The sequence below is a fragment of the Tympanuchus pallidicinctus genome, unplaced genomic scaffold (assembly GCF_026119805.1).
Source record: "Tympanuchus pallidicinctus isolate F22 unplaced genomic scaffold, pur_lepc_1.0 scaffold65, whole genome shotgun sequence".
NCBI lineage: Eukaryota > Metazoa > Chordata > Aves > Galliformes > Phasianidae > Tympanuchus > Tympanuchus pallidicinctus.
In genome coordinates this window covers 86,490-107,914 of record NW_026294786.1, presented here as the reverse complement: position 1 = coordinate 107,914, position 21,425 = coordinate 86,490, and the positions used below count along the sequence as shown (strand labels likewise).

Below are 21,425 nucleotides of genomic sequence, written 5' to 3'. Positions count from 1 at the left end.
CGGTGGCGGCGGTGGCGGCGGGGCGGAGCTTCGGGTGGGCGGGACCGTCTGCATGGGCGGGGCCGCACGCAGCCAATCGGGAGAGGGCGCTCGGCGGCGGCGTTGCCATAGAAACGGCGCCGCCCCCATGGCGGCGGGCGGTGCGGAGCGGCGGCTCCGGTACTTGACAACACGGGAGGTGGCGGAGGCTGGGCGGCCCCTGCTCAGCGCTCTCGGCCGCGTTTACGACCTGGGCCCGCTGCTGCGGGAGCGCCGCGGTACGGGGGGGGGAGCCGCCCTGGGGACGGGTCCCGGTGTGGGGGCTCCGAGTCCGACCTTCTTCCCCAGGTGGCGTCACCCTGGCCCCCCTGCTGGCCGCCGTCGGCACCGACGTGAGCCGCTGCTTTGACCCCGAGAGCGGCGACGTGAGTGGGACGGGGGGGCGGGAGCGTCCCCGGGCTCGCGGGGCTTCGGGGCGGGGCGGTGCTGTCCCGGCGGAGCGGGGGAGGGGGCCCGGCGCAGTTTTCGGGGCCCGGCGCGGTGTCGGGCGGTCCCGGTGCCGGTGTTTGCAGTCCCAGGGCGGCGGGGGTGCGAGCTGGGCGATCCCGGTGCGAGGCGGGGATCCCCGCACGGGCGGGACGGGGCGGCGGCCTCCGATCCCCGCCACGCGCGTCAGGCGTCCCTCCCACCGGCAGCCGCTGCCCCGCGTGGAGCCCCGCACCGGCCAGACCGGCTCCCGGTTCCCGCTGGGGACCCCGGGCGGCTCCCAGCCCCTCGCGCCGCGCTCAGACGGGGTCCTTCCGCTGCACGCCGCGTGGTGGCGGGACCCCCGGCTGCAGGTGGGACGTCTGACGGCCGCCCCCCGCCTGTTGCGCCTCTGCAACGCCCTGACGGGCCAGAACTGCGTCATCGAGGTCAGTGGGACGGGGGGCACCCGGGCCCCGAGACACGAGCCCGCTCCCCGGTGGGATCCTGCTGTCCCCAGCGAGGTGCTGGGAACCTCGGCCCCGTCCCCTTCCCTTCTTACGGTCCCCCAGGTGTGCGGGGAGGAGCCGGTGGGAGCGGCGCTGCGGCGGGCGCGGGGCTGGCAGGAGCAGCTGGAGAAATACACGGCGTGCTACGGCGGCGTCCCGCTGAACCCCCACCTCAGCCTGGAGCAGAACGGGATCCCGGACGGCACCTCCGAGCTGCGCAGCCTGCGCCTCGACCCCAAGGACTTCATCCCCACCGTGTTTCTCTACTTCAATGATGACGCTGGCAGCGACAGCGAAGGTGGGACCTTTAAGCACCCCCAAAACCCTAAGATAGGCCCCTCGCCTCTTCAAAACCCTTGCCCCTACCCCCTTGTCCCCTCCCACCCGGAATGCACAGCACTCCCCAAAAAACTCCCCGGGACCCCGTCCTTCTCAGAACCCTTAAAACCCTTCAGACTGCCATAGAACTTCCCAGGACCCCCAGACCACCCCAAAATTTCCTCCCCATTCTTCCTTTTCCAGCCCTGCAGTGACATCTTCCCCACCCTGGGCTGTGGATGGTACTATGGGGGCACTACACCCATTCTGGATTCCAGTTGTGTTTTTGCAGCACAATAAAGCTGGGTTTTTTTAATTATTATTTGTTGTTGAAAAATTGTTCTGTGCGTGGTCATGGTGGGGCAATGCAGGATCCCGTGGTTTAGGGGCACCCCTGAGGATCTGTTTGTGAGGAGGAGCCTGGTGCTAATGAGCAGCCCTGCTAACAAAGGGCAAACGACCCCTCAACCTGTGACCCTGCTGTCCTTCCCCCATGACGATCTCCCAGCAGCCCTGAGGAGCTCCTGTGCAGATCCAAGGCTGCTGTTGGTGTTCCGGTCACTGCGGAGGAAGGCTCCCACCCCGTGCACCCATCTGGTGTGCACACCCACCGGTCGCAGCTCAACCTGCCACGGGACACAAGGTCACATCCTCCCAAGGAGCTGGAAGAGGGGGGATTGGACACGATCCCATGGCACCCCTGGAGCACCTAAAGTCCCTGTGTCACAGTTCTATGCTTTTTTGGGTTTTTTTTGGTTTGTTTTTGGGTTCCAGTATTCCACATCAGAACATGCAGTGCACGGGGCATTGAAGTGTCACTGCCCCAATCCCAGGTACCGATCGCTGTGCATTACAGCAGGCACGGGATCTGGCCCTTCCGGGTGGGGGGCCGCTCTCTTGCTGCCTGGCAGTGGGTGCTGCAGGCGCTTTCCTGGCCGTTCCAAGCTGTTCAGGTTTGACTCTGTCCCAGGAACTCTCTCTCTCATCTTGTCTGTTTTATTCATCTTCATTTCAATTAAATTGTACATATTGTGTTATCTTGTATTCCGATATTATAGTAAAATAAGTTTTCCTCCATCGATTGCTGCCGCTGCTCTTCTCCTGCCTTCCTTCCTTCCCATTTCTGTGGGACTGGGCTGGGGGCAGGCAGAGGCCTGGTGCCCTGTCACAGACGTAGATTGATCTGATCAACGCCATGACACATCATTACTGAATTATGTGATTAATTCTTTCTTGCAAAACTGTAATAGTTGTTAAATGTTCCGAACAATGCGAATATAGCGTTAGGGATCAGAAAACATCTTGTTCTGTCAGGATAAGAAACTGCAGCAAAAGAACAATAGATTTAGCAACCATCAAAGGAGTTGGGGCCTCTCCACGAGGCCGAACCGCCTCACTCCTAAGAAGGCTGGGACGTGCCAGGCACCAGGAGCCTCCCCTGCTTTTCTGCTGAGCTCATCTTTGTGGAAAGAAGGACAGGCAGATATCCGCAAAATAACAATCAGGTGTGGAATAAGTTAATTAATGAGCTACAGATTTACGCTTATGCAGCAAAGATTTATGTTTGTTGAGTGTCTCCATGTTTAGTGAAGCGTCAGGAAGATTGTGAACCTGCGATACTCAGCCAGTGAGGAACCAGGGCAGAAAGAGATCAGCGTCGGGGAATAGGGAATAAATGATGGAACTGTTTTTCTGGGTGCTCTCCTGCTTGCAGGAGGCCCAACATCACAACTGTGGGAATCAAATGATGTTTCTGCATTAGAATTGTATAATATTATTTTTATTTCATGATCTCCGCTATCATAGTTCTTTTTGGGAGTCCCTCTACTTACTTACAAGGTAAGGGGGTCCGTGAGAGCTGGTTGATATTTAAGCACCACTTCTTCCAAGCTCAACAGAGATGCATCCCTAAGAGAAAGAAGTCAGGCAAAAATGGCAGGAGACTTGTGAGGAAGAGCAAGGAGCTCGTGGAAAAACTCAAAGAGAAGAAGAAAGTCTACGAAATGTGGAAAAAGAGTCTAGCCTCCTGGAAGTAAATAGGAATGTTCTCAGGGCCTGTAGGGACACAACAAGGAAGGCTAAGGCCCACTTAGAATGAAATACGGTGGGAGAAGTCAAGGATAAAAAGTAAAGCTTCTGGAAGTACGTCACCAGTAAAAGGAATACGAGCAAAAATGTGGTTCTGCTGCTTAAAATGAGGTTTTGGCAAAAACTGTCGACAAAGCTTTCAACACTGTTTTCCATAACTTCCTTGTCGGTAAGCTTAGGAAGTGTGGGATAGAGTGAGGTAAACTGAGAACTGGAGGACGGATAGAGCTCAGAGCGGTGAAGAGTCCAGTTGGAGGCCTACAGCAAGTGGCGCTGCTCGGGGTCCAGACTTGTTCAGCATCCTCATGAATGATCTGGGTGAAGGGGCAGCGTCCACTCTCAGCAAGTTTACTGACGATACAAAGATGGGAGGAGTGACTGACACAGCAGAAGGCTGTGCTGCCGTTTGGTGAGAGCCGCACAGAGCGGAGAGGCAGAGAGGAACATCAGGAGGTTCAACGAGGGCAAGCGTAGGATCCTGCACCTGGGAGGAACACCTGCATGCATCAGCACAGGTTAGGGGCTGGGCTGCTGGAAAAGATGTCTGTTGAGAAGGACCTGGGTGTCCTGGTGGCCAGCAAGTTGCCCACGAGTCAGCAGTGTGCCTTCATGGTCAAGACTAAAGGTATCCAGGAGTACATTACAAGTGGGGAGCCAGCAGGTCCAGGGAGGCTCTCTGCCCCTCTGCTCTGCCCTGGGGAGGCCACATCTGGAATATCATGTCCAGTCCTGGGCTTCTCGGTTCAAAAACGATGGGGATCATCTCCAGTATGAGGAAAGGCTGAGCATCTCGGGACTGTTCAGCCTGCAGAAGAGAAGGCTGAGAGGGAATCTGCTTGACTGTTTATAAAATATTTGAAGCATAGGTATCAAGTGGATGGCAGCAGACTTCAGTCCTGTGCTTGCCACACAGCCCTCAGCCATTTGGTTTGGTGGGAGGGGATTGCAGAAGCAACATTCCTCCCACTGCAAGCAAAGATCAGATTCATGACCACCTGAGGAACCTCAACATCCACAAGTCTCCCACTGAGACACATCCCAGAGTCCTGAGGAAACTGGCTGATAGTCGTCAAGCTCCTCACAATGATGTCTGAAAAGCTGTGGCAATGGGGCGAAGTCTCTAGTTACAGGAAAAAAGGTAAGATCACAGCCATTTCTAAGGGTAGGAAGAATGACCTTGGGAACTACCAACCAAGACCAAGTCTCATCTCTGTGCTGGGAAAGACCACAGAGTAGATTCTCCTGGAAGCTATGCTAAGGCACATGGAAGATATGAAGATGATGCAGGAGAATCAGTGTGGCTGCACCAGGACAAAGCATCGGTGTGGCTTGACCAACTTCTATGATGGCATCACTGCAGTAACAGAAAAGGGAAGAGCCGCTGATTTAATCTATTCTTACTTTAGTGTGGCCTTTGACACAGTAACCCACAACGTCTTTCTCCCCAGATAGGAAGTATATGGATTTGATAGGTGGATTGTTCAGCGGACGAAGAACCAGCTGAACAGGATCGAGTCCAGAGAGCAGCGTTCAATGGCTCAGTGTCTGCATGGAGACTGGTGCCGAGTGCTGTTCCCCAGGGGTCAGTGCTGGGGCCGATACTCTTCAATATCTGCACTGAGGACATTGACAGTGGGATCAAGTGCACCCTCAGCAAGCGTGCTGATGACACCAAGCTGTGGGGTGTCGTCAACACACCACAGGGATGGGTTCCATTCAGAGGGACCAAGGCAGGCTTGAGCAGTGGGCCCAGGTAAACCTCATGAGGTTCAACAAATGCAAATGCAAGGTCTTGCACCTGGCTCGAGGCAGCTCCCACTACCGGTATGAGCTGGGGGCTGAAAGGATTGAGCACGGCCCTGCTGAAAAGGACCTGGGGGTGCTGGTGGATGGCAAACTGGACATGAGCCAGCAACATGCCCTCGCAGGGCAGAAAGCCAGCTGTATCCTGGGCTGCATTAAAAGAAGTGTGGCCAGCAGGGCGAGGAAGGTGATCCTGCCCCTCTGCTCTGCACTGGTGAGGCCTCACCTGAAGCACTGCATCCAGCTGTGGAGTCCTCAGTACAGGAGAGAAATGGACTTCTTGGTATGTGTCCAGAGGGCCACAGAAATGATCCCAGGGACGGAACACCTCTCCTATGAGGACGGGCTGAGAGAGCTGGGGCTGTGCAGCCTGGAGAGAAGGCTGTGAGGTGACCAGATTGCAGCCTCAGTATCTGAAGGGGAGCTACAGGAAAGAAGGGGACAAACTCTTTAGCAGGGTCTGTAGTGACAGAACAAGAGGAAATGGCTTCAAACTCAGAGGGTAGATTTAGGTTACATATAAGGAAACGTATTTTGCAGTGAGGGTGGTGAGGCACTGGAACAGGCTGTCCAGAGATGTGGTGGATGTCCCTGGGGACTTGCAAGCGAGGCTGCACCAGGCCCTGGGCAACCTGATCTAGCTGTGATGTTCCTATTCATCAGTGGGGGGCTGGACTGGATGGCCTTCAGAGGTCCCCTCCAACTCTAAGGACTCTATGATTCTATGATTCAAAGAGGTGTGCGGTGACAGGACAAGGGGCAATGGGTACAAACTGCAGCATGGGAAATTCCATATGAAGACAAGGAAGAACTTCTTTACCACAAGAGTGCCGGAGAACTGGGACACCCTGTCCAGAGATGTCGCGGCGTCTCCTCCCCCGGAGACAGCCAAGAGCTGACTGCAACCTGCCACAGGGAACCTGCTCTAGCAGTGGGTGGGAATCGCAGGCATCCGTTCAGGCTGGAAGGAGTGGCACTTGAGAGCAGCTCTGCAGAGGATCTGGGGGTCCTGATGGATGAAAAGCTGAACGGGAGCCAGCAGTGTGTGGTAACAGCTCGGAAAGCAAATGGGATCCTGGGCTCCATCAGCAGAGGGGTGGCAGCAGGGATAGGGAGGTGATCGTCCCTCTCTGCTCTGCTCTCATGAGGCCCCATCTGCAGCACTGTGTGCAGGTCTGGAGGCCCCAGTACAAGAAAGACAGGGAGCTGTGGGAGAGGAGCCAGAGGAGCTGGAGATGAGCAGGGGCTGCAGCAGCTCCCTGCAAAGCCAGGCTGAGGGAGCTGGGCTCGTTCAGCACGGAGAAGAGGAGCCGGGGCTGAGCTGAGTGCAGCCTGCAGGGAGCCTGCAGCCAGGAGGGGAGGCAGCTCTTGGGCAGGGGAGATGAGAGCAGGGAACGGCTGGAAGCGGAGGGAGGGCAGCTGGAGGCTGGGGGTCAGGGAAGTTGTGTGCTGGGAGAGCGGTGAGGGGCTGAAGAGCTGCCCAGAGAGGCTGCGATGCCCCGTCCATCGCTGGAGGGGTTGGAGGCCAGGCTGGATGGGGCCCTGGGCAGCCTGGGCTGCTGTGAAACGTGGGCAGGTTGGTGGTCGTGCGTGTGGCAGGGAGTTGGAGCTTCGTGATCCTGGAGTCCCTTCCAACCCTGGCCATTCTGTGATTCTGTGATCTCCAGAGGTCCCTTCCGACCCCTACATGCTGTGATTCCGTGATGTCCAGAAAGCAACGCCACCAACCTGTGTCACACTGATACGGCTCCTTCCTGAAAACCTCCGTGCGAGCTGCGCGTCGCCCGGAAAGCAAAGATAGGAGCGCTCTGCGAGGCATGCCGGGAGCCGTAGTCCAGCGCCGTGGGGCGCGCAGGAGCGGAAGTGCCGCGCCGCGCGGCATGCCGGGAGCCGTAGTCCAGCGCCGTGGGGCGCGCAGGAGCGGAAGTGCGGCGCCGCGCGGCATGCCGGGAGCCGTAGTCCGTCCCCGCGCCGCTCCCGCCATCCCCTGCCGCTGGAGGGCTGCGCGGCCCGGCGCGGAGCGGAGCGGGGCTGAGGCGCACAGCGGAGATGAACGCCGTTCTCGCCGTGAAGCAGTACGTGTCGAAAATGATCGAGGACAGCGGGCCGGGCATGAAGGTGCTCCTGATGGACCGGGAGACGGTGAGCGGCGGGGCCGGGCCGGGCGGGGCGCGGGGCCGGTGTTCGGCGCGCGGTGACGCGGCGCTCCCCGCAGCCCGGCGCGGTCAGCATGGTGTACACGCAGTCCGAGATCCTGCAGAAGGAGGTTTACCTCTTCGAGCGCATCGACTCCCCCGGCAGGGAGCCCATGAAGCACCTGAAGGCCGTCTGCTTCCTGCGGCCCACCAAGGTGAGAGCCCTCCCCGCGGGGAGACGGTGGGGCTGAGCGCCTCTGATCGCCGCTCTGTCGCTGTGTGTTCCTTCAGGAGAACGTGCACTGCCTCATTCAGGAGCTGCGGAGGCCGAAGTACAGCATCTATTATATCTGTAAGTACGTGCTGTTCGGAGCTCCCGACGTTCAGTGAGGCGCCGATGGGAGGCGCTGGCCTCCCCCGCGGGCAGAGTGCCGCTGAGATTCTGAAAATGGCTGAATGGCAGGTTTTACATTGTTTAGATCGCCAGATCTAAGTTTACCCTTTAATGTATTTATCGGTGGTGCAGACGGTGGGACCAAGTGCAGCCTCAGCAGTGGCTGATGGCACTGAGTGGATCACAGAATCACAGAATCGTAGGGGTTGGAAGGGACCTGCAGAGATCACGGAGTCCAACCCCCTGCCAAAGCAGTTCCTGCAGCAGGTCGCACAGGTCGATGTGCAGGTGGGTCTGGAGCATCTGCAGAGAAGGAGACTCCACCACCTCCCTGGGCAGCTGTTCCAGTGCTCCGCCACCTCACCTAAAGAAGTTCTTGAGTACATTTGTGTGGAACTTCCTGTGCTGCAGTTTCTGGCCATTCCCTCTTGTCCTGTGTCCACACACTGCTGAAAACAGTCTGGCCTCGCCGCTCTGCCCCCCACACCTTTGATATTTACAGACCTGGATCAGGTCTCCTCTCAGTCATCTTTTCTCAAGGCTACACAGACCCAGTTCACTTAGCCTTTCTCCATAGGGGAGATGCTCCAGGCCCTTCAGCGTTTCGTGGCCTTCTCCTGGACTCTTTCCAAGAGATCCCTGTCTTTTTTCGTACAGAGCCCAGAACTGGACACAGTGCTCCAGATGAGGCCTTACCAGGGCAGAGCAGAGGGGAGGATCGCCTCCCTCGACCTGCTGGCCACGCTCTTTGCAATGCACTCCAGGATGCCATTGGCCTTTTTGGCCACAAGGGCACACTGCTGGCTCATGGCCGACCTGTCGTCCACCAGGACACCCAGGTCCCTCTCCGCAGAGTGGAGCGGTGCAGTTGGCACAGCAGAAGGAAGGGATGGTGTCCAAAGGGAGCTGGGCAGGCTGAGGAATGGGCCCACGTATAAACTCAGTGAGGTTCAACAGGGCTGAAGGCAGTGTTGGGTCGGGGCAGTCCCAGATACGAGTACAGACTGGGAGAAGAACTCCTTAAGAGCTGTCCTGCAGAGAAGGGTTTGAGAGTTCTGATGGATGAGAAGCTGGAGGTGTGAATGCTCACAGCCTACCAGGCCAACTGCATCCTGGGCTGCACCAGCAAAAGGGTGGCAGTGGGGCAGGGAGGGATTTTCCCCCTCTGCTCTGCCCTCGTGAGGCCCCATCTGGAGTAGTGCGTCCAGGGCTGGGCCCCAGCACAAGAAAAACAGCTGTTGGAGAGGATTCAAGGAGGCCATGAAGATTGTCAAAGGGCTGGAGCACCTTTCCTGCAAAGAAAGGCTGAGGGAGCTGGGGGTGTCAGCCTGGAGGAGAGAGGGCTCCAGGGAGACCTGAGAGCAGCCTTCCAGTACTTAAACGGTGGTTATAAGAAAAACCAACTTTTTCCTCAGATAGTGATTGGATAAAGGGGAGCACTTTAAAATGAGAGGGGAGATTTAGGCTGACACTGGGGAATGTTTTCAGTGAGGGTGTGATGAGGCCATGACGCTGCTGCCCGATGTGCAGCCCAATGTGTGGGTGCCCCGTCCCTGGAGGTGCCTAAAGCTGTGCTGCATGGGGCCCTGGGCAGCCTGACGTGGGGAGGGGGAGCATCCAGCCCATGGCAGAGGGCTTTGAGCTCTGTGATCTCTGAGATCCCTTCCAACTGAAGCCATTCTATGAAATTGTTTTAGAAAAAGTTACGTGCATATAAAATAAAATAGTTAAACTGAAACAACTGATAAGAATCTTCCTAAAGCAATGCCATAACCCATATCACTCTGCTATGGCTGTTCCTGAAAACTTCAGGGATTTTGAAGCCTCGCGGTGCTTCGTAAACATGAAAGAAGCTGGCTTTAGAGTGCCTTTATTACAGTGGAAACAGAGATGAGACACTGGCCCAACTCTTGAAGGTAAATCATTCAGAGACAATGTTAACTTGTTGGGCCAAACCCAGAACGCAGCGTCTTGTAGCCCTGGTGGATGAGGCAGGAGTTCCTCACGCGTTCTGTTCGTGCTGTCGAATATTCGGTAGGTTTGGAAATGGAAATGTAACTACAGCGGCCTTTCTGGTGAGGTGCAGCCGTCGTGCGCGCCAGGTTCTGGGCAGTGATCCGCAGTGGCCTCCAGGTGTCCCTGTGGGCCCGCAGTGCTGGAGGAGCAGCTCCGGGTTGCAGGGGCGGGTGGTGGTGACCTGCTGACACGGCGATGCTGAGAAGCTCCAGCTTGCAGTAAGCTGGCCACAGTGTTAAACTAGTTAACAGTGCTTATCTTTTAGCTTTATAAATCTACTAATTACAGCCGTGTATGGCGTTACCTAATTGAGCAGATGCTGAGCAGGGAGAGGCAAGAGAGGCTACCTGCACAGTAATTATGGGTGTGAAGGCAAATTGTGTTGCAGTCCACTCCTGCTCCAGGGGAGAATCGGGTCATGCTGTGCTGTGGTGTTCTTGTGTTCTGTGTCACTCACGGAGCCCAACTGCTCTTTCTCTGTTGTTTTCTTTCAGATTTCAGTAATGTGATCAGTAAGAGTGATATCAAGGCATTAGCTGAGGCTGATGAACAGGAAGTTGTGGCAGAAATTCAGGTGAATTTTGAATCTTTTAAGTAGATTTCTTAATCCGAGGGCATTAGGAGGTGAATACACACGCTAGCAAACATGCATGTCTCAAAAGGAGAACTCTGGAGGTCTTGAACAGTGAGCAACAACACTGCGGAAAACCCGTGTGTTCCATTTCTCTCTGCCCTCCAGTTGCTGGAGCTGCTGCTGGTGCTGCTGGCATCGTTTCACAAGGCTGCTGCGTGTTTGTTGGCATCAATAGAGAGCTATCTACATGAAAAGTACAACAGGAAGTGCAGTGGAGTTGTCAGCAGAAGTGTAAAGATTATGAGTATGTAGGCATGGAGGAAGGAGAAGTGATCAGAGTCAGTGAGTGCAGCGCTTAGGGTTTTACCGTTGCCAATACACATGCTCTTGTGGGCTGAACAGGGCTTGGCAGGGCATTAACTGTATTTGCTTTCACTTGTTGGCAGGAGTTCTATGGAGATTACATTGCAGTGAATCCACACGTTTTTTCTCTCAACCTCTTGGGCTGCTGCCAGGTATGCAAAAAGCTAACTGTCCTGCAGGGCTCCGGGGCCTTGTTTTGTGGTGACAGAGAGCCCAGTAGCCACAGCCAAGTGGGTGCAGTGGCAGTGGTTGCCCAGCAGGCAGAATGCCGTGTCCAGCCCCAGAGGGTGGCTGGTTGTTAGCAGGAATTACAGTCTGGACTGTGGCCTTTGGTGTACCTGCTCCTGTAGTCAACATGTAGTTCTGCTTGGAGGGAAATGCAGCTTCATGGGACAAAGGGCTGGGGATGGCACGTCCACCTCTCAAGCAACCTTTCCTTCTAGGGTCGCAGCTGGGATCCAGCCCAGCTGTCCAGGACAACTCAAGGGCTGACTGCTCTGCTTCTGTCCCTGAAGAAATGCCCCATGATTCGATACCAACTCTCTTCTGAGCCAGCAAAGAGGCTTGCTGAATGTGTGAAGGTGCGGTGAGCACTGTTAAGTGAGTTTGGCAACTTTGCTTAATTTTTGTTGAACGTTTTTTCCATAATGTTCTTTAGCCAGTTCTTGTCAGTCCTTCCATTTCTATGTTACGTGGCTTTCGGCAGGTCGCATCCCCTTGTTTCTGCCTCCCCCAACCTATGCAAGAAGCGAAGGCCCTTATTTCTCACAAGTCCCATTAACTGCAGTGTGTTACTGATGCCTTTTGAAAGCAGGAGCTGTTTTCTCAATAGCAGTGTAGACTGAGATAGCAGTGCAACTTGTTTTTCTCCAGCTTTTCACTTTTTATTCATCCGTTACAAAAGCGAGGGGGAACTTTTTCCAGGTATACTTATAACCAAGTGTGTTTTTGTTTGTATGTTTCTCAACAGCAAGTAATCACTAAAGAGTATGAGCTGTTTGACTTCCGTCGCACTGAGGTTCCTCCTTTGCTCCTTATTCTGGACCGCTCAGACGATGCCATCACCCCCCTGCTGAACCAGGTGAATCACCTCAGCTGTCCGAGGGGTAGCAGTGAGTGCTGGCAGTGCGCAGAGCCTCGTGGCAGTTGCTCACAGCCTGACGGTGCGGTTTGTATTCAGGGGTAAAAAGTATCGCCCCCGTTCTTCTGCAATCTTTCTTTTATCTTGTGGCTCAATTTTCAGACTGTTGAGCGTGGATTGTACGTGTTGGCTTCAGAGGCAGAGGTGGCCAAAGATCAGATCAAGTACACTTTCACAAGACACACTTTGCATTTAGAGTCCTGGTGTCTCAGCAGTGTTGTGTTAAATGGTGTGTCTGTGCAGGCTGCTTGGTAGCACGTGGCCACGTTTACAGAGTGGCCTTGTCCGGGCGAATTTCTCGTTCTTTGTTGTTGATGGGTGGCAGCATTTTTCTGTGTTTGTTTCTTTGCTGCGTTGTCGCTGGGCTGCAGACCTGGCATCGCTCTGTTTCTCTCCTTCCTGTGGGATATGCTCAGATCTCAAGTCACTCTGGGTTACCCCAGCTGCAGGCAGCGCTGTGTGGGAGCTGGTGGCGATCCTTGTGCACTGGAGCAATCTGATAGTCAGCAGCCAAGCTCACATGTGGCTTGTAGAGTTAAGGACAGCACTCAGCACAGGGTACCAAAAGTGTTGTCTGCTGTGTGGAGATTTTCTGTCCAGAAGAGAGAGTCAAATGAATGTAAATGCAGCGTCAGGCATGCCAGCACTCTGATCAGCCTTCAGTTTTCTCTCTAAATTGAAATGAGTCTTCCCAGAATAAATATAGTAGCTCACTGATGTACAGGAACTCTCCAATTGCTGTGTAAGAAACACAGGAGTGTGTAGGAAATCATAGTTTGTAACTGTGGAACCTCTGCAGCCAAAAATAAATGTTCATTCACAGGAGAAGGGGGAGCTAATGGTGGCAAATAGAGCTGCTGGAACAGGAATACGAATCCCAGTTGTGCTTTTAGAGTCATTTCCTTTGAACGTACCTGCGGTAAGCAGCCTCGGATGGGGGTGGTTTTCCTACGTGTTGGCATCAGCACCTCTGACACCGAGATCCTTTGTGATAGGAACAGCATTTATTTCTGACTGTAATGTTCTGACAGAAGTTTGAGGAGGAGACCCTCTGAGTCCGCCCTGTTACGGGAGGAATGGGAAATGACCTTGAGCAGCCTGAAATCTTTTCCAGCGCAGTGTGGTACCGTGCTGAAGCCAATGCTCGCCTTTCTCTCTCCCCATGTGCCAGTGGACGTACCAGGCTATGGTTCATGAATTGCTGGGCATCAACAACAACCGCGTTGACCTCTCGCGTGTGCCGGGCATCAGTAAGGATCTCCGAGAGGTGGTCCTGTCTGCTGAGAACGACGAGTTCTACGCCAACGTAGGTGGCTGTGTCTTACGGTGGGGATCTCCCTGAGTAGCTGAATGTCAGGTTCCGTTCTTGGAACCTTTCGGTCCTTCAGTGACTTTGAGTGTTAAGGGGAGGAAAGTTTATGTAGGGTGAAAGTCACTGTGTCGTGCAGGCAGTATCTGATGTGCAATAACACGGTTTTGTGATAGTTGTAAATAAAATCTGGACCAATCACAAAGCTGTTTGGTCAAGTTTGAGTGTCAAATAGATGAGGTGATCTGCAGTGGTACTGAAGTGTTTTGGGTTCAGAGTGTCTCTGTGTCTTAGCTGTATTAGAACTCGTGTTCAGATGGTTTTCTCTCAGCTGCCCTCCTTGTTCCATGCAGAACATGTACCTGAACTTTGCAGAGATTGGCAGTAACATCAAGAATCTTATGGAGGATTTCCAGAAGAGGAAACCTAAGGAGCAGCAGAAGCTGGAATCCATAGCAGATATGAAGGTACAGACAGGACTTGGCAGGTAGTGCAGGTCACTGCTGACTGCACGCTGGCAGTCTGCATTCAGTTCAGACCTCTGCAGTGAGTGATCAGTGGGGCAGGAACCACTGTCCTGTGTTCAGCACGGTATTTTTTACTGGGATCCAGACCCTGGGGTTGGCCTTTCTGCACCGCTGCAGCACTGCCTGCTTGCTCTGTCTGCTCCCTGAGCTGCTTTTAGAGCCTGCTGGAAGCCAGAATCCCCCCAGCTGAGTTGATAAGCTCTAGTTCAGGTACTTGGCGTAACCCAGTGTGGCTGTGTAGACTTCCTGTCTGAGCTGGGTCACTTGGCAGCTGCCCACAGCAGGGTCTGTTAATTCAGTCGCTGCTGACGATTTAAAGAATCCTGGCAGTGTCTCTGGAGTTACTTGATGTGTTCTTTTATTTTGGGTGTAAACAAAAAGCAGAAATCTTCCAGTCTTTTTCTGGATTTGAGGTGCCTGACCATCCGTGCACCTGCAGCGGTCTTGCTTATTAGTGGATCTGTACAACCCAGTGACAAATTGTATAAACCACTCTTGTCTGCTGCTTTTATTCTGAAGAAGGTGTCGCTCTGGTTTCCCCCTCGCAGGCATTCGTGGAGAACTACCCTCAGTTCAAGAAGATGTCAGGCACGGTGTCAAAGCACGTGACGGTGGTAGGAGAGCTCTCGCGACTGGTTGGTGAGCGCAACCTGCTGGAGGTGTCCGAGGTGGAGCAGGAGCTGGCCTGTCACAGCGACCATTCCAGCGCCCTCCAGGTACTTCGGGCTCGGAACCTGGCTGCGGTCCTTTGAATTCAGATGTTTTGCTCCTGGCAGCCTCCTGCTGATGGAAGTTTGATGCTGAAAATCAGTGGGAGTTTTGCGTGCAGATGTCCTGCAGGGTAGGGACGTGAGATGTTAGGATTACTCTTCTCCTACCTGTTCAGTTCCGATGGGGATGAATCAGAGTTAATAACTGGCTTGAGAAGCATCTTTGCAGAGTCTGTCTACGTTTCACAGCACAGCATTCCTTCATTGTAGGTGGCTGGTTGGGACCTGGCAAGCTGCCTGGATAGGCACCAGTAAAACAAAACTTGGACCCCTATGCAGGAGCTTCTTGTATTTGTTGGGAAGGAGAAGAAATGGAATCCATAACTAAACCAGACCATTCCTTGGGATGATGACTTTTACTTCTTTTCTGAAAAACAGTGTAAAACAGTGAAAAGCTTTTTAGATAAAAGATTTCTTTGGCAGAGAGGACTGAAAAAGCCTACAAGAGACTTCTGTTGTAGCTGAGTTTAGACTGAAGTTTTGACCCTGTGCTGCCTTGTTGGATTCCATGACCTGACCTAATATCTGACAGTATGTCAATAATGATGAATTGTGGCTGCTAACTATTCAGAGAAAATAGCAGTATTGTTAAGAGTGACTGTATTATAGCAGAGTTCAACCACTGACTCAGTATTAGAAAGCGAATCATTTATTTTTTTATAGCTGGGATAGAAGTTACAGCATATAATGGACTCATTCACACTTTGATTAGAAAATAAAAAGAATTTTGAACAGATTTGACAGACATGTTTTCTTTACCTCTGTTACTCTGTTGTCCAGGTGGGTGGCTAAGTGATAACATCAGCTCTTCGAGCACTGCTGTCTATTGCCAGATCCTGAGCTGATGTAAATCAGCATAGACGTGCTGAAATCATCACAGCTCTATGGATCTACCAGCAGATAGATGGGACTTGATAGCTTATATTTGGTAGAATTTTGATGACCAAGTATTGAAGTGGGATTGTAACCATAAAATGCATTTGCTGAGCACAACCCCTCATGCTCTCTTGCTATGTCATGGTTTCTAGGTTTCTTGTGCAGGTTAAAAGACAAATGTTTGACCTCTAGTCTATCAGCCATGTCTGTCTGTGATCTTTGTTTCTGATGTTACAAGCAGATGCTCTGCTGAAGGCAGCACAGAGTTTGAGTGCTGAAAGTTGGGTGCTTGGCATTGGGGTCCATTTTGAAAAAATGTTGGTTTTTATTGTAGTCGGTTACCTCAGATTCACTGGAGGAAGGGCTGACGTGAACTTCTGGAGGTGGAGCAATTGCACGTTACAGCTTCAGGGTTAGAGGAATACGTGGCAGTGCTGGAAGCTGGATTGAGATGGAGGGAGGGCACCCCCACTGAGTGGCACGCGGTGGTGGTCAGGTTGTTAGCGAGGCTCACCTAATTCAGGTCTGCACTGAGTGGTGTTCTGCAGTTTTTATGGCACATAGGCTGCCTGCATTTCTTTACAGCCGCATGCCTAAAGGGCTGTGTTGTGTTTCTATCAACTGAGAGGGACTGAAAACCAAATAGCAGCTAGAGAATAAATGCAAAATGCAAAAATGGAAGTGGTGTCTTTCTATATGAGAGATCGGTATCTCTTTAGTTGCAGTGCCCCAGGCTGTTCCCTGCTGCAGTCTCTTAATGGCAGCGAAGGGGCAAGGCCACAGACACAATGAAGAATAACCAGTGCACAAAATAAAGGCAGAATTGTTCTTCCACTGATGTAACTTCAGCAATTGTTAATTTCTGTGGTGGCCTGGGGCCCCTGAGAACAGTACGTTTTGGTTATTCTTTTCCTGGTCTCTTATTAATCCTGACATTGCACATGAGCCTTGAGAGATGAATGGGAGGTTTTGAATCCCATCTCCTTAGATGGACAATAGCTTTTCTGTTTACAAGTTTCCCGCTTATAGAGGCATTGCCTGCCACTGTGCTGCCAGCACAGGATCCAGAACGTGGCAAGCAGGCATCGCTGTGGGACTCTGCCCTCACCCTGGCAGGTGAATCCCTGACCGCAAGAAGAGTTTCCTCTTTAGCTTCAGTGAACAGCGAGCAGCCAGGATTTCACCCCATGTTTTTGTAACTGGTCTGCATCAGTGGAACGGATGGCAACAAACACAGCTGAATCAGTTCGGTCGGTAACAACTGTTACAGTATTGTTTCACAGCTGTTCACTGAATATTTCCGTGCTGCCTCTCTGTTCTGGGAGGCTGGGAGAATGTTGCCAAGATGTGCTGGGATTTTTGGAGTGTTTGAAGGTCATGTTCTGCTGTAGCATGGAAAAAATCCTCCTCGCTGGTTCTGTCCCTGTCTTGGAAGTGCCGTTTCAATCGCTGTACGACTGGAAGCTCTGCTGCTCTCTTACACTTGAGTCAATACAGGCTGATGTTTTGCTTTAAGCACAGGGAGGACTGCAGACTTTGTTGTGCCCTGAAGTGCAGTCCGGTCCTTAACCTGCAGGTGCAGACAGCAGTGCTGCCTCTTCCTTGAGATCCATCTCCAGGCTTGGCGTTGGTGGCCTGTTGCTCCCACTGCTCTCCTAAGCTGCCAACTTGGCTCTGGTGTTTTTTCCTCTGTTAAGTTCAGTATCTCAACTGTACGGCTCTGCGCAGCGACTGAGAAGCTGCAGAGAGGAAATAAGTGCTTTTGTTGTGAGGACGAGGAGTAGCACTTACAGGGCAAACTGTCAGCTGACAAGATAGAATAACGTCCTGCCCGCAGTCCCTGCAGGGAACATGGCATGCCTCAGGGCTTCTGAGTCTGTTCTGGAAATGCTTTAGCTGGTGGCCTCTGGGATGTGCAGTCCTTGTGTTTACAATGCTGCCATGTTCTGTTCGGCAGAAAAACGAATAATCTGCATGTTAGAAGTAAATAACTGTGGATTTCTGTATTTATTTCTCCAGTAATCTTTCTTTGCCTTTCCGTGCTTTAATTCTTTGTTTCAAAGTGCTTTGTTTGCTTCCCCCCAGCCCCACACTTCTCACATCCAGAGATTGTCTGAGACTTCGATGCTTCATTCCCACACCTTCCACAACAAAACAAACTGTAGCTCTGCTAGCACTTTTTCCTTGATGGTTGATATTACGATGGAACCTGTGGGCCAGCTTTTGCTGTATTCAGGTTGGAAAAGGAAAGGGCAAAGATTAAAGGTTTCTGCAAGCTTCTGCGACCCCATCTGGGAGGAGTGCACTGAGCTGGGCTCACTGTGAAGCTCATTATGAGAGTTACAGAGAATTACAGGGGATTCCAGTCATGAAAACAACTTGCAGTCCATTATACTGCAGTAAATCTAAACAAAGAGCATATAAGAAGCTCAGGTCTGTTGCTTATGGTCGCTTAATTCCCTGCGTTCCCCCTGCTTGCAATTTTGTTACTAAGCAATGGGCTTGATGTTATCTGATTTAATGTGCTCTGAAGGCCTCTCCATTAATCCCACTTTGTATCTTGTTGCAGAATGTGCGGCGCCTCCTGCAGAACCCCAAGGTGACTGAGCTCGATGCTGCCCGGCTGGTGATGCTCTATGCCCTGCACTACGAGCGGCACAGCAGCAACAGCCTGCCAGGGCTGATGGCAGATCTCAAGAATAGGGGTGTTTCTGAGAGATACCGAAAGGTAATGCAGTATTTCTCCTTCTGCTGGATGAATGAGCGGGGCAGAAGGGCACACAGGTGTCGGATTGTTCTTAGTTCTGGAGGATGCCTGTTGCTTGCCTTAACGTAGCATAATACTTTTTTTCTGTTGAATTGCACCACACTTCTCAGTAAGAGCACGGAGCTTGGCTGGGGCCTATAGATGTTAAAGGCGTCGCTAATTACTTAATGTCCATTTCCAAAATCAGTGATATCATGAAGGATTCTACAAAGCAGAGATGGAGTGTTTGGCAGGAGTCTAGACCTGGTGTATGGCACGCACTTTTCCTTTCTCCTTCTTCCACCTCCTGCTGAATAGGCAATAGCTGTAGCAAGGGACTTAACCAAAACAGTAAGGGGGGCTTGGCTGGGAGGGAGAGGGTGGCAGAGCTTGACAAATGTAGTGAGCAGCTGGAGAGGAGGTGGAGGGGCAGGATAATGTCACTGTATCTTCATCTTCTGATCTGCTGTCACTGCAGAGGACTGTGGGAATGAAAGCATTTCTCCTTATGCAGGCAGTGCCATGGCTTCTTGTGTTCAGAGAACACTTCCCTTCCTTCTTTCCTCTCTCTGACTTCTTGGTCATTTCCCAGTGCCTCCACTGAACCTGATAGGACGGCCGTGTGAAATTTTGTTTCCCAGGTTAACAGCACTCTGGTTTTGCCTCTCTCTGTACAGCTGGTCTCTGCTGTTGTGGAATATGGAGGGAAACGGGTCCGGGGCAGCGACCTGTTCAGTCCCAAGGATGCTGTAGCCATCACAAAACAGTTCCTCAAAGGACTGAAGGTATGGATCTGCTGTAAATGGAATAATGACAGCTTTAGTCAAAGCTCCAGTAATGGGGCAGGATTCTTAGCCGTGCGTTCTGGCTTTCAGAGGTGTTCATGTTCTAGGCCTGGGTCTGTCTCTTTCACAGGGGCCTACGTGGCTCAGTGGCCAGAAGGGTGGTGGTGGGGATGGGCCCAGATAAAAGAGGAACAAAAAAACCCAGTGGCAGTGATTTAAGGAAATAACCTTAATGAAATGCAAACTAATTGGAATTGAAGCTAATAAATCAAATGAATGAAAGAGAGTTTTTGGTACTGAGTCTCTGATGTTGCATCGGCCACCAGGGAGCTGGAAAGAGGCAGAGATCGCGTGACCTCTCCATTCTTTTGTCTTTTCCCTCCTGCCGGAAGACAGAAAATAACAAAATGAAGTCTTCTGGTGCTGAGTCTTTTCCTGGCCCATGGAAGCTGTAGTTCATTCTTCTCTTCAGAACATGGACCTGCCCCATGAACTCCTCAGCTCCCACCCTGGCATGGTGCTGTGAATGTAGAATACCGATGCAAAGAGCGATAAAACCATGACACAGAGTTTAATGGCTTTTTAGAGGTCTAATAGTAAGTGCACTGAACGTTTGAGGTGTAATTCTCATTTTAGGCAATGGAAGTTGGTTGCTGAAAAGCCCCTCTAAGTCTTGACTCAGTGGTTAATAGTTGCTATATCCATCAGAGGCTGGGGCTCTTTGAGTGTGGCTTTGCTGATCAGCTTTCTTTCAGCATGCTGCCTTGCTGTATTTATTCATAATGGGAGCTTCTTTTGCACTGTAGGGTGTTGAGAATGTGTACACACAACACCAGCCTCTCCTTCAAGAAACACTGGATCAGCTCATCAAAGGAAAACTGAAGGACAGCCAGTACCCCTACTTGGGTCCCAACACGCTCCGTGACAGGTATGTGGGGTCTTGCTGGGCAGCACCTGGAGTTGAAAAACGTCTGCTCCTCCCTGTGCTCCCACTTGCTTTATTCTTTGCCCATAGGTGAAAAAAATTCAGGCTTGCCGAATAAATGTTCTGATCAAGTAGGTATTTCTTGAGCTGTCAGGTAGGTGCCAGGCTGTTAAAGCTGAAATACAGTCGTCTTTTCTCCATGTTCAGTGCTGACCAAAACATGACATTCCCACTGGAAGTAAGAGCTTAGGTAAGGATGAAGGCACTGCACCAGGCTGCCAGGATGTTCACATGATGGATTTCAACATGCCCCCTAACTTCAGCCCGTGCCATCTGGCGTTTACGTGCAGAGAACCAAAAACAGTCCAACTGCTAACTCTCCCTTCTGAGCCAGTTACTATTTCTGATTAGAATGGGATGTTGCTGATTGTGGCCAGTAACTGTAATTGAAAAGAACTCTGGCTGCCTGGTTCTAGCTGACTTTGCTAGATCTAGGCTAACCTGTTGTCAGTGAAGTCATTGAAGATAAATGTGGGCCTCAGGCACTGAGTTGGTAGAGAGAGCTACAAGTTCTTTAGCAGCTTTCTGTACAAATCACCCATTTGTTTGGTATCTCAGTTTCCTTTCTGTAAGTTACCTTAAGTTCTGCAGCATGCTGCTGGCATTTCTTATTCCTCCTGGTAGTAGTGTCCTTGGAGGGGAAGATCTTGATACTGCTTCGGTTCCTTTGGGTGATCTGTGGTGAGACCAGCACAGCTGTTCTCTCAGTCTTCTCAAATGTTTGCTGAAGGCTGCGGGTTTTTACTTGCAGCACTACAGCAGTCATCGTGCCCTTCACACCCTGCATATGAGTGGCTTTTTATCAGCAACTGCCACATTTGTGGCATTTACTGCAGGGAAGTCTGAGTTAAATGGAATATGCAGGTTTGTTTGGAGCTGGAGGAAGTGGGCTTGGGGACCAAGGGGCAGCAGCGTCAGGTAGGTGGGAGGAGCAGGATCGTTCTGTCTGGCTCTTTGAGATAACACACACACTGGTCTTCCCACTTAGCCCTGCTTTGGGCATCTGCCTCCACCTGAGGAAAGCAAAAATGTATTTCGTAACAGGGAAGGATCCAAATTCCATGCCAAGTTGGTGGCAGGGGATATAAATCACTTCGTTTATGAATTAAAGAATTATAATCATACAAGAATCAGTTTGTTGATGTATGTCCTTGGTAGACTGAAACCTGCCTGCCTTACTCCAGATTTTCCTCTAAAAAATAAAATGGTGGAGTTTGGACAGGGTGGATGGGCGGTTTTAATGAGTGTGAGATATCAGGGCCCCTTCCTAGCAGCAGATATGGCAGCAAGAATGCCGTCCTCCATCTCCTTGAAAGGAGCCCAACGAAAAGAGATGGAGTGATGGGATCTGAAACAGAGTGGGCAGAACAGCAGAGCCTGCATCCAGGCAGCCCTGACCCTGGTTGCTTCTGAACTAACTAAAAGCAAATCACCTTTCTGACCTTTGTTTTCTCATTCTTAGGATCCATTTGCGTTCTGCCGAGTTGTGTTTCACTTAGGTTCCTCTTTAAATGTCGAAGAGCGTGTGGTTGTTGGGGCTGTTCCCATATGGGGAAATCTTGTTCAGCTTAAGACATGAGAACTCTAGGAATCAAAGGTTCTGTAGCTTTGACAAAACATCAGTGCCAAAATACTTCTGTGC

The 21,425-nt window shown here is 51.9% G+C and overlaps 2 protein-coding genes and 1 long non-coding RNA gene across 12 annotated transcripts in view; all 3 read left to right on the top strand.

Annotated features, from left to right (window-relative positions):
• VPS45 (vacuolar protein sorting 45 homolog) overlaps positions 1-21,425 on the top strand; it is a 70,933-nt gene that overhangs the window by 36,769 nt on the left and 12,739 nt on the right. The window contains exons 1-13 of one of the 10 annotated variants that reach the window (XM_052665372.1): positions 7,131-7,304; positions 7,378-7,512; positions 7,589-7,649; positions 10,202-10,281; positions 10,728-10,796; positions 11,088-11,225; positions 11,615-11,725; positions 12,957-13,091; positions 13,448-13,561; positions 14,170-14,337; positions 17,837-17,995; positions 18,691-18,798; positions 19,605-19,726. The exons of 2 other annotated variants lie outside the window; for them this stretch is intronic. In XM_052665372.1, coding sequence (XP_052521332.1) covers positions 7,212-7,304; positions 7,378-7,512; positions 7,589-7,649; positions 10,202-10,281; positions 10,728-10,796; positions 11,088-11,225; positions 11,615-11,725; positions 12,957-13,091; positions 13,448-13,561; positions 14,170-14,337; positions 17,837-17,995; positions 18,691-18,798; positions 19,605-19,726 — 1,493 coding nt within the window. In that variant the 5' untranslated portion in view covers positions 7,131-7,211. Of the gene's footprint in view, positions 1-7,130; positions 7,305-7,377; positions 7,513-7,588; positions 7,650-10,201; positions 10,282-10,727; positions 10,797-11,087; positions 11,226-11,614; positions 11,726-12,956; positions 13,092-13,447; positions 13,562-14,169; positions 14,338-17,836; positions 17,996-18,690; positions 18,799-19,553; positions 19,727-19,973; positions 20,270-21,425 lie in introns of those variants that run through there. 7 more of the 10 variants (XM_052665378.1, XM_052665373.1, XM_052665374.1 and 4 more) reach the window with 7 other exon arrangements.
• LOC128072012 (cytochrome b5 domain-containing protein 1-like) lies at positions 116-1,590 on the top strand. The gene is made up of 5 exons (XM_052665392.1): positions 116-257; positions 328-404; positions 675-893; positions 1,017-1,251; positions 1,476-1,590. Exons 1-5 carry the CDS (start codon positions 128-130, stop codon positions 1,484-1,486), a joined length of 672 nt encoding a protein of 223 aa, XP_052521352.1. The 5' UTR covers positions 116-127; the 3' UTR covers positions 1,487-1,590.
• LOC128072014 (uncharacterized) lies at positions 14,344-15,132 on the top strand. Its single transcript, XR_008202059.1, has 2 exons — positions 14,344-14,462; positions 14,602-15,132. It is a non-coding gene; the product is annotated as an uncharacterized LOC128072014 (long non-coding RNA).